The 12,265-nt window shown below is 40.6% G+C and overlaps 1 protein-coding gene across 1 annotated transcript in view; it reads left to right on the top strand.

The window, feature by feature from the left end:
- LCP2 (lymphocyte cytosolic protein 2) overlaps window positions 1-12,265 on the top strand; it is a 52,587-nt gene that overhangs the window by 33,300 nt on the left and 7,022 nt on the right. The window contains exons 6-17 of the mRNA XM_034779848.1: window positions 704-741; window positions 1,814-1,997; window positions 3,032-3,132; window positions 4,474-4,543; window positions 6,442-6,525; window positions 6,674-6,699; window positions 6,790-6,809; window positions 6,914-7,018; window positions 8,041-8,071; window positions 9,190-9,202; window positions 10,409-10,544; window positions 12,149-12,198. Coding sequence (XP_034635739.1) covers window positions 704-741; window positions 1,814-1,997; window positions 3,032-3,132; window positions 4,474-4,543; window positions 6,442-6,525; window positions 6,674-6,699; window positions 6,790-6,809; window positions 6,914-7,018; window positions 8,041-8,071; window positions 9,190-9,202; window positions 10,409-10,544; window positions 12,149-12,198 — 858 coding nt within the window. The remainder of the gene's footprint in view (window positions 1-703; window positions 742-1,813; window positions 1,998-3,031; window positions 3,133-4,473; window positions 4,544-6,441; window positions 6,526-6,673; window positions 6,700-6,789; window positions 6,810-6,913; window positions 7,019-8,040; window positions 8,072-9,189; window positions 9,203-10,408; window positions 10,545-12,148; window positions 12,199-12,265) is intronic.

The raw sequence follows: 12,265 nt of genomic DNA, 5'->3' as shown, positions 1-12,265 counted from the left end.
ACACAAAGAACAGGAGTACTTGTGGCACCTTAGAGACTAACACACTCACTCTCCGGCAACATACACTGTCTGTCTCCTTCCCCGTCCCCTCCATCTCTCACACTCCCTGTCACACACTCTCCCCCACACACTTCAGTTGAAAAGCATCTAGCAATCTAGTAGGATGCCCATGGAACAATGGGATTGAGAAACCTGCATCATGTGTCACTGTACCTGCCACATGAGGCATTGCAAACCCTTCCCAAAGCACCCTGCGACCAGATGCACAGTGGGATAGCTACCACAGTGCATTGCTCTCTGTGTCACTGCAAGAGCTGCTAGTGTGGATGCACTCCAGTGACACAAGGAGCATAGCAAGGACATGCAACAGTGGTTTAATTAAAGCACTTTAATATAAGTGGTATAACTTTTGGCGAAAAAACTTGGCAGTGTAGACATAGCCTCGGTCACAGCAGAAATCATGACACACATGGGATGTTCAACTAATACCCTTCAACCAGAAGGTAACTGCAAATATGAGCACATAATTCCTGTTGGCTGCCATGGGAGCTGGACACATCCCTCTCCTTGGGCAAACTGGTCTGTTATTTTGATTCTCTAATGGTCGCTATTTGTGAAACTTAGTGCCTTTTTACCTGATGAGGCTTTGGTACTCTGAAGCCAACATGTGCTAACAGGTCCACGGTTATGTTTTCTTACACAGGATGCTGTCAAGAAGAGGAAGAAGGCTGGTCTTCATTTGTAAGAATCATGTTTTAGATCACTTAACACTCAAAGCAGATTCTCTGTTCCCTTAAGCTCCATCAATTCCTGTGCTATACACTCCCAACAGAAGGGGAAAGAAGAGAATGTGCTGGGAGTTTCAAAAGCACTCAGTGCTGGCCTAATTCTACACCCTTGAAGTCAATGGGAGTTTTATCATGGACTTCAGTGGGAGCAGAGTTAGCCCAGTTCTCAGCCTTTTTGAAACTTCCATCCTCTAGGTTGGTGAGAAATTACACTGAATATTACACCATTTACAGATCAGTGACAAGTTCTAGATCAGGGACAGCACATCCCCGAGGCCCCTTTGCCTGCAGGTGCCACTCCCCACAGCTCCCATTGGCTGGGAACAGAGAACCCCGGCTACTGGGAGCTGCGGGGGGCAGTGCCTGTGGACGGTCGACATCAGCAAAATGTCTCGTGGCCCGCAATCAGATTATCCCGATGGGTTGCATGTGGCCCGCAGGCTGCAGGTTGCCCATCACTGTCCTATCAGATCTCACAAACTATACCTATTTGGGCTGGGTCAGAACCACATAATTGCCTGCATTAGGGGCTACAAAGCCCCTAACAAAGACCTGCTTTCACAGGAAGGAGCATTAAGGAAGAGTGCACCACTGAATGATTGCCCCAGCTTGGTGCTAGGAGGCACCTTTTAACATCGGTTGGATGAGATATAAAACTGAGGTCCTGTACATCCCCTGTGACTTTCTTTAATCTTAGTGGCTTGGGAGATGGCTCTGGTATGAGAGTCTAGAGAGAAAAAAAAAATCAACTAAGTAACTCTCTCTCTTGTTAAGTTTCCTCTGGAGTTCCTATTGTAAAAGGATATTCCTTTCCTATCCTAAACTGCGGTGCTGTGTTATGCTCTGTGTAACTGTTGACACACTCCATCACTTCATTTGATGAAGGGATGAAACAATCCCTGAGTGCCGGTGATAAAATTTGGTATCCTGCACGATGAAAGATACTACCATATAAAAAACACAAGCTCACTGCATTAAGTTATGTAGTATATAATCATTGTCTGTTTTTCACTTGCATATGGCAGGAAGAAGAAGATGATTATGAAAGCCCAGATGAGGAACAGGAACAAGACGCCGACTATGAATCACCAACTGATGAACCAGGACATGACAGTGATGATTATGAACCTCCTCCATCCAACAATGATGTAGCACCCCATAATGTCATATTTCCTGCCAAGTCAATTCCAAGCAACACTGAGTACATAGGTAACTAGTGCAAAATGTAATTTTGGAAGGGATGGGATATTTTAGGGAATTGGTAATAGACTATAGAGCCTTTCACTAGACCTGTTTGTGGATTTTCTAAATGTCTTTTTATTGAAAAATACAAATTTGTGGAAACTCTGGGATGTCTTCTGAGACTGGCAACTAAGAGAAAAAGCATTAAACTTCTGGTCTTACCACACTGACGTTTAGGCATATTGAAGGGACAGCTTAGGAGTTCACTTTGCTGGATAGAGGCCTTATTAGTGGTAGGCAAAGCAATTAAGCCCATGAGCAGTCTTAATGAATATACATGTTAAGTTAAGCACATGCTAAAAAATGAGTCATAGAAAGAAAAATGCCAGAAGATTTGTTTCTCTTTAAAACAAACAAGCAAACCAACCAACCAACCAAACAGGTCACTGAATTTTGCCCTGGTCTTCAGTAGGATCAAGGCTGGGACTTTAGTTTGGGATCTGTATCAAGATAAACACACATTTCCCCCCATTTAGTATGGTGTTACACTATGTAATTAGTGCAAGATACTGTGAAAATAGGTGTAAGTATTATAAGTTTATACCACTTCTGTGTGGAGTTGACTTGGTCCCAGAGCATATCATGCATACATTTGTCATTTTCTAGTTCTGATTCTACATTGGCCTACACTTGTGAGGTCATTTACTTCAGTGCAAAACACTGCCATCTGGACTGGTGTATTTTATACTTACTTTGCAGTGGTGTGAATCAATACATAAAGTGCAGGCCAACAGAGAACTGAGCCCGATATGTGTGTGTGCAATACCAGAGTGACATTCAAGTCGTCAGGCATAAAAAGGACAAAGAAAGTAAAACAACCGTTGCCAGAGTCACTGTGGATTTACAGAGATGTAACACAGCAAAATTGGATTTTTCATGTAATGTAAAATTACATAACCATAAACTAAACTTAAGAATTAAGATCTAATGAGAGAGAAAGAAAATAACCTTTTTTGTGTGTTTAACTGTTCAGTTTGTGATTTTTATTTTTATTTTTTTAGATAGACCCACAACTGCTAGACCATCTCCCCAGCCTCCTATTCCACCACAGCGACCTGGCCCATCCCCTGTACCAGCAGCATATCCGGGTAGAGGCACTCCTGTATGTTTCTTTTCTTAAACAATACTTCATTTGTTTCCTTTGCATTATCTCCTAGAAGGCCCAAGTATAATTCCATGTCCAACATAATGATTGTCTGTTTAGAAAGAGGAGGAAAATTATTTTGGCTGTAAGAATAATTATTTTTTGCTAAAATGATTAATTCTTTTTTGTGAAACAAATATATGGAAATTGTTTCATACTGCAATGTTGCCATATACACTGGCAATTAGTGACCATTAGCCAATTCTCAAGAAAATTGTAGCCTTTGAACACCTTGCTTAGCAGTACTCCAGCTTTCCCCAAGAGGGCTTGATCTTGAAAACCCTCACTTCCATTGGCCGTCCCATTGAATTTGGCAGTACTCCATGGAGGGGAAAGGGTTTACAGGATCTGGCGCTGAATGAGATGAAAAGGTAAGAGCACTGAACTGACTCACCAAAGTTAAGGATAAAGCAAGTGTCATTGCCCTCCCCTGCTGAAGGCTGGATAGTTTTCTTAGATACATTCAGAATTTGTCAACATCCATTGGGTTAACAGAACTACCCTTTCCCTAATTTGGCAGATTAAGGCTTTGATCATCATCTTGCAAGCACTGAGCTGGTTATACAAACTCTCTGTATTCCAGCACAAATGTGCATGAAAGCTATACATGGATACAAGTAAAGCTAATCAGTAAGCACCAAACTCCCTATTGAGTGGTATGAAGTCTGCTGTACCTCTCGCCTCCATTACTTGGAAGTCCATATAATGAAACTCCGGCAAGAACAGGTGTGTCTGAAGAAACACAGGCTTAAGTGCAATCACCTTCATCGTTTTCATGAGATACTCAGCAATACATTCCTCTCTTTGGTCTCAGTCCTGCCACTAGGAACTTGACAGCCCCTGACACAGCAGCTCTCTCCTTAATGCAAGACTAGGCTCCCGTGCTCTCCTTAGTCTGCTCATCCCTTTTGACCTTGAATTTATATGCACAAAACTCTGCATCAGGAGTTAAGCAAGACTATTCTAGCTACTCCTCCCTGCCCCTGACATACTCCCAACCCGCCCTGGAATGAACTCTGCACTAAGGGTTTCCTGCAAAGGGGCAGAGAGATGACAAAGCCAATGCTGCAGTTGCCAGAAAAGGCCTTTTACCTGGATAGAATTCTGCAATGGGTGTGTGTGGGGGGGGGGGGGAGACACCCTAATGGCCCTTCGGGCTCTAACAGATGCACAGGTTGACAGCTGTGGCAAGGTGATTTTGGTAATGTATTCAATGGCCACAGAGGATAAGATGAAAATCCTTGAACTCTGTACATGTAGAGAAGACTTTAATCATTTGAAAAAAAACATTTGTTTTAGATGTCACCTTACCCTCCTCCATCAAGCAATAATGATATGAATAGAGATAAAAGTGCCAAGTCTTTAAAACGTAAGTGAAAATATTTGTCTGTGTTTTTTTAAGCTATGGCATAATGCATATTTTCATGGTCTCCAGCTAGAGCTGTGTTAGTATCTCTGTCGCCCTGTGATGGGGTGCTCTACTCACCGCTGGATGGCACCGCCTCCTGGTAGTGCTGGGAATTTGTTCTGCCAGGCCGATGCACTGTCTGCAGTTGTACTCTGTGTCTCTTAGCCGGCAGCCCCCCTCTGGCTCCAGGAGCTCCTGCTTATTCTTCTGGGGTATCAAAGTCTTCTAGCACAAATTGCCCCTGGCAGATCGCTCTTTACTGCCTAGTCTGTGCCACTTCCTCAGTGGCTGGGAGGGGAACCCAATCCCATCTTCTTCTCCAGGTTCCTGCCCAGGGGTCGTCTCATCAGCAGCCAATGTATGCCCTATCCCACACCATGCTGTTTTCCCCCAAGCCTCTCTTACCTTTCTGACCCCCCTCTGGTTTGCCAGCCCAAATTCCCTCCTCACAGGGAGTAACTGCAAACTACTTCCCTGCAAAATCCGCCCCAATCATCTGGGCTTTATACAGGCTCCTCCTGCTCCTGCCCAGCTGAGTCTTGTCTCTAATTCAGTGGTTCCCAAACAGGGGTTCATGAACCCCTGGGGGTTCGCGAAATGTTACAGGGGGATCTCAGGAAAAAAATTCCCTAATGGTGGACATAGCTGTCCCTAGGGATCCCAGGCAGCACAGGGCCAGCGGCCCGGAGTCCCTGGACTTCCAAGAGCTAAGCAGATCAAAGCAAGGAGATTAAAACTTCAAGACTCTTTATAAGAAATGGAAAGGGAGGTGGATATTTTTTGTTGTTTTTAAAATTAAATAGGCAGCTAGTATTGTTTTTAAAATTATTATGAAGAACAAGTTTAGGCTTTGTTGTAATGTGCGTTGTTTGCCTGGACTCCTCAAGACCTGAATGCTTGTGTAGGAGGAACTCTTTGAGTTGGCTTCTTAAATACCTTCATGCTGTTTCACATCTGATACTCCTTGATGAAACATAGGAGCCTTGTCTTATAACAGGCTCATTCAAAGTGACACAAGCTACGAAAGTGATATCTTGGAAGTGTTGCCGTTTTCATAATGTAATAAAAATACTGCAATGATAAATAATAATAATAAATAATGTGTAATAATCATGTCATAAAACAAATGTTATATTTCCAAGATCACTGCTTTTATATTTTATACTCAAGTAAAGGAGAAAATCCCTGGAAATATTAATTTTTTTAGGAGGGGGTTCATGAGACTTGACATTTTAGTGAAAGAGGTTCACAAGTAGTTAAAGTTTGGGAACCACTGCTCTAATTAATCCCTGCTGCCTGGCTCCTCCTCCAGGTGCAGCCTAGGCAGTTAATTGGCCTACCTGGTCACCTTAACCCCTTCAGGCCTTGTGTGAGGTGGACACACCCCTTGCTGACTCCCCAAAAGCAATGGGAAAAAAATATTTCCATTGATAATAATCAACATTTACAGATAAGCAGAATTTCTTACTTTGTCTAAGAACTTAAAGTTTGATTTAAGGATATTTATTTTGTATATTTTGACAATTTGTGTTTTAATGGCTATAAAGCTTTAACTTTTTGAATGTCAGTGTCTATCATCATGAAATAATTAGTCTGACCCCTCCATTGTCTGACATCCCCCATAATTTTGTGCAACTGAAAATTTAGAATAAAATATTTTAAAATGCTTTAAAACATTGATATCGTCCATCAACATTATAAAAAAGCAAACACAAAATTCAGCCAACCTTAACTATTTATGAGCCTTAATGATATTGCTTGCACCTCTGAGAAGGGATACCAGATTGTGACAGATACAATACAAATTAAAGGTGTGTTACTTGTATTAGCACAATATTTTACACAGTATTTATGTTTAGCCCCAGCTCCTTCTATAGACAGACGTACAAAACCCACACTGGATCGTCCTGGGCCAACGTTTGAAAGAGACAGCCCAGCAGCAGGTCAGTATCTGTTCATGCTAAGTTCATTTTGCACCAGAAAAGGTATCAAAGCCAGGCCTGGCGAGCCTCCACTATTTCACAGAACTTATAATGAATTATCTAAGTTTTTTTATTATTATTATTAAGTGTTGTTTTTTATTCTTTTCAGGGAAGAGGGCAGTGTTTCCTGACAAGGTAAGAGTCCATTTGGTTGGTTCTTATTGTACCTGGATCTATTTTAAAACATACTTATATGTTCTTGTAACTTTTCCTTATGTTTTACAGCCCATGGCACCACAACTAAGGTAAGACATTAGCCTCTGGGTGACATACACTATCAGTGTTACCAAATTATATTGCAGTAAAGAGCATTTGACCTTTGCTGCACCACCTCTCTCTTGTATTTTAGATCTCTGGGAGAACAGTTAGCAAAGATACAAAAGCCTCCCATACCACCAGCCGATAAACATGAAAGAGGCAATACAGTCCCTGGAAGGAAGCCACCACCCGTAAAGTAAACATTTATTTTTAAATGTTAACACAACTATTTTTAACTATTTGCCACAACAATCTGGAAAACATAATTAGTCAATGTCGGTAGAGACACCACTACCTAAGAGTGTTGCAGTGATGCCCACTTTATTGTAATGTGAAAAAGCTCTGCCTTTTTAAGGGCCAAACACAAATACAGCAGGGCTTGCCTCACCCAAAAGGCCACAGTTAAGGCCCAAAGTATGGCTCACTTCAGCCAAGTTCTAGAAGGGAAAAGGAATGTTATCCATGATTCTCCCATCAGCTCTAGCCTTCTTCCTAGAAAGCTTTTTTTCTCATTATCCTGACTACCAAACTCAACCCTCACCTCCATATCCCTTTTATGATATGGTGGAGGGAGAAAGCTTTCATTTCTTCCCCACAGCTAGGCCAGCTCGGTCACCCTGCAAATCCCTGAATTCTTGGCAAAAAACTTCCTTTAGCAAGAGCTGGCCTTTCTTAGACAGCTTCTTGGTAGGGCTGTACACCATATAAAAGAAACATACTCTGAGGTCTGCTAACCAACCAGCAGTCAAAATACTAGGAAGCCTGCCCTCAGCTAGGACAATGTGGCTAAGGGCTCCATGGCAACAACTAATATTTTCATCATTCAGTTGAAGTTTAAGGCCAGATATTCAAACTCCATTTCTGTGTGAGGAACACAGCAGGTGCACTATTTCACTTGAAATGTAGATCAATTAAGCCCCAACCATGCAATAAATTCCACACAGATGGACCCCTGAATCTCTGCAAAGCTCATTACAGGTTCAGGGCTTGGACATCCAAGTACCTTCTTGTGGCTGCAAATCAAAAACTTATATCTAAACGATTAAAAGAAATTGCTGGTTAAAACTGATACCCATATTTATTTTTGTCTGCAAAAACTGACATCAGCTTAAGTCTCAGCTGAAAACATGTCCCACTATTCATATGGATAAAGTGTCATTCTTTCACACTTTCTACATCTAAAATTCACATTTGGTTTCTTCATCTACTTCATTTTAGGCAAGGTTGGGCACCAGAAAGAAGATATGATGTAAGTATATTTCAGAGCAAACACTATTTTACAGTTAGAAGATTTTAATGTGTTACAATAGAATTATAAAATTTGCTGGTAAGCTGGTAGTTCTGTTTAACATGGACTGGTTCCTTTAAATACTCATGCCGTAGAACCTCAAAGTTACGAATACCAGAGTTACAAACTGATCAATCAACCACACACATCTCATTTGGAATCGGAAGTACTCAATCAGGTGGCAGAGACAAAAAAAGCAAATATTGTACAGTTTATTACTATGTTAAATGTAAACTACTAAAAATAAAGGGAAAGTTTAAAAAAGATTTGACAAGGTAAGGAAACTGTTTCTATGCTTGTTTTATTTAAATGAAGGTTGTTAAAAGCAGCATTTTTCTTCTGCATAGTAAAGTTTCAAAGCTGTATTATGTCAATGTTCTGTTGTTAACTTTTGAAACAACAACCATAATGTTTTGTTCAGAGTTACAAAATGTTCAGAGTTATGAACAACTCTCCATTCTTGAGCTATTTGTAACTGAGGTTCTCCTGTAGTTCCTTCTTAGCACAGAGCTTCACTTTCAATCAGTTTCCTCCATACAAATTTGCTCCAGGACAGTTTAATCCCTGGATATGTTATTTTAGATATTAGAGGCATTATAAAGAAAAGGCAGAGTCAAGGCCCAGATTTTTATTTTTTAAGTTACTAGTGATTTTGTATACCCCAGTTTTGGGCTCTCCGATTTGATATATCTTAAAGGAACCTGATTTTCAGAGAGTGCTGAACATCTGCTCTGGAAACTATGACAATTTACCTCAGCTGAAGTTCTGCCCCCTGATCTCTTTAAGCTGTTTCAAGTTAGGCACCCAAAAATTGACGCACCTAAATTATTACTCACTTTTGAAAATCTAGACTTGTGATCTCCTTGCCTCAGTTCCACAATTAAAAATTAATTTGGTGTTTCACAAAGACAAATATATCAATGTATTAGGTAAATGTAGCAACTCATCTTGAATTACCTGCATACTCAAAAATCACTGACTTTTCTATTGTAGCTTTTATAAAGAGATAATTTTTACGAGTTATGATATTATAAACCTCTTAATGTTCATTGTTGTTGTTTTTTCCCCCCTCTCCCCAGGAAGATGATGAGTGTAAGTACTTAAAAACTTCTTTTACATTCTCTCTCTGTTAAAAAGCTCAAATGAAACACTGAGAAGATCTATTTATAGTTACTACTATAAAATAAAAAGGTAACACTGCATAACTTGACAGATTGTAGAAATTGTCAAAAATCTCATACAAACTTAAGTAATGAAGCCACAAAAAACAGGAAGTTGGAGCATATTAGCAATTTATTAACCATGAACTTAGTATATATCTGTACAGTTATTTCCATTGAGCACCTAAAAAGCAGGAATGAAAACCTAGTGACCTCTTGATCTACTATAAGATAATTGACCAAACCCTGCTTGCATTCTTCCAACATATAGTACTATCAACTTCATGTGAGGATAGTCCTAATGACTCATGAGCAAAGAGAGTAGTATTTGGCTCAAATAATAATAACAACATGTATAAGTTACCCCACCTCACAGTCCCTGAGATGCTATATAATGCTTTATAACAAAAATAATGGATATGAACTAAAGCTGCAAAATTCACTTTTTGCTTTTCAACATGCCAAAGTCTAAGGTTGACTATATCAGAGTTTTGGTTCATCCCATTAAAAATTGAGGCCATTTACACAATTCTGATCTGAATTCACATCCTGAACCTCCACCCTTATTGCCAGTTCAACTCGGGCTGAGAGTAATGCCAAAGGAGAGCAAGTTTCTCATGCTATGGATCTTTGGTGTGGCAGCCCAATTGTCTGCTGACCTATACAATGAAGATGGCGTCAGAACACAAATCCCTGAGTAGGAATATGCGCAATGGAGAAGTCTCAAATCCAATGGTCAGCAATGCCATGGCAGAGAAAGCTGACTAGGGGACTTTGTCTTTAATTTTAATGTTATATTTTAGTTAATGGGGTTTCTAAAGCTGGGCTGTAGCTTATTTAATGTTTCAGAAGCAAACAGGATTAAAAAAACTGGAAATTTTCTACTGAATTTTCCACCTCTAAAATGAACACACAAGAATAAACCAGCTTCCATCAGTAAGTTCATATTCCAAGACTGAGTATATTGTTCTGAAGGGCATTTTAATAACAGATTGCTCCATTGCTTGTATCTGATTAGACGGCCCTCTGCAGTGTGATAGTATTAGTTCACTTCACCCCTCTTTACAAGCTGCTTTTACGAGTACCTATGGTACCTCATGCTAATATTTTTAGCTAGCTCTACTTTTCCTCTTCACAGCAATCCCCCAGAGACCAGCACCACAGCTATCTTTGCCCCCCTTCAGCTCCAACACATTCCCTTCAAGGTCTGTCAAGCCACCACCTAAACACAGTCCTTCAGGATCCAACAGTATGCCTGGATCATATGCAGAAAGGTTTGTTGCACTAGTTATTGTCTCACTTATTTTGATCTATTACTTGTTAAGGAATAAGAGTGTATATGGTGCTGTACAAGACCCAAAAGAACACATGATTACTACCCAAGGAGCTTAATATCTACAGGCCAGATCCTTAGCTCCCCTCTGCTTGCTTTGGGCTGTTTCCACCGTTTTAGGGGAATCCCCCAATGCTGTAAAGCCATCATACTCAAGACCTTAAGTCTCTATATAATCCAAAGATACAGACAATACATATCAGATACACTAGAATACTTTCTTAATTCTACATTAAGAGAGGACTATAGTAGGATCTCTTTGGTATGAACTACAATTAGGCTCTAATTTTGGCTCCTTCAATTTTTGAGTGCCCCACTAAAGGCATTTATCTATTTCTCCCATTCTTTGTCTGCCTTATCTATTGAGATTGTAAACTCTTTTGAGGACAGAGTCTTATTATATATCTGTACAGTGCCTATCTCAATGGGGTCCTGATCCCAGAAGGGGGATTCTAGGCATTACTGTAGCATTTGCAGTTCCCATTGACTTCAACTGGAATTGTGGGTACTCAGCCCCTATTTAAAAAAAAAAGTCAGACTTTAGGTGTTTACAGTTGGACATCCAAAATGTGATGCCTCTTCTTAAAAGAAGAGCCTGAGACACTATGGTGATATACATTTTACTCAGAGCCTTTTTTGCAGTACATCCAAAGAGAAATTCATTTGGACACTGGAAAAGAGGAGCCCTTGGCGGTGGGTTCTTAGTGAGGTGAAACTTTTTGGGGAAAAAGAGATAAGATCTGATAAACTCATTGTTGCCTTTGGCTGCTGTCATTTTGGGACTGCCAAGAGAGCTGGTTTCAATTATAGAAATTTCTAACAGGAAGCTGAAAAGGCCTTTATAGAGCTTATAAAGAGGGGCTGAATAGTTCAGCAAGAGCAGAACAAACAAACTAAGTATAGATGAGACTAGAAGTGTGAACTCAGTCACTGGCACAGCTCTTGTCAAGTTTTTGCACCCCCTGGAACTTGAATGTTTGAGTGATGCTTGTTCTTCAGCCAAAGGGGGGGGGGGGAGAGAAAACACAGAAGGGGGGAAGTTTGGGGGAAATTCCAGAATCAGTAACAGCTTGTAATTTTGCTTCATATACTCCCCTTATGAGGAAAGGGCTTGGGAGGGGTCATGGGCTGGAAACTCAACAGAGATATAGGTTCTAGAGGGAAATTAGGTTCCAATTGTACTGATCCTGAAATGGTCCCTATAGGAGTAGTAGTGCCATGGACTGTCCCCTGCCCCTCTGCACCTTATCTCCAAGTGCCAGGCCTCAAGGAGAGTTAATACTGACCTTAATTACCATCTGAATTTTCATACGGGGCAGATTAGGATATCTTTATCTGCCAGGGGTGCTAAAAAGAAAGGAGAATGTAATCCTTTGGGGACATGCACTATGTATGCTTTCATCTTTGTACCGCCATGTAGCACAAAGGGGCCCAGGTATGGATCTGTGCCTCTGGGAGCTGCCACAGTATAAAACATTAAATAATATAATTATAGCAACATACCCTATGTGTGTTAAACTTCAATTTCATTGTTTTCTTTAACAGTACTAACAGCCTTTCTTCAAGTGGATCACTACCACCACGCTTTCAGCTAGGTTTGTATTCTGTGAGCCTGTATTTCCACTCCAAATGTAATGAAGTCTTATGGTTGCAGCGCATGAT

Source organism: Trachemys scripta, chromosome 8, assembly GCF_013100865.1.
Source record: "Trachemys scripta elegans isolate TJP31775 chromosome 8, CAS_Tse_1.0, whole genome shotgun sequence".
Classification (NCBI taxonomy): domain Eukaryota; kingdom Metazoa; phylum Chordata; order Testudines; family Emydidae; genus Trachemys; species Trachemys scripta.
Note: the sequence above shows the minus strand (reverse complement) of the source record. Positions and strands in the feature narration are given on the sequence as shown.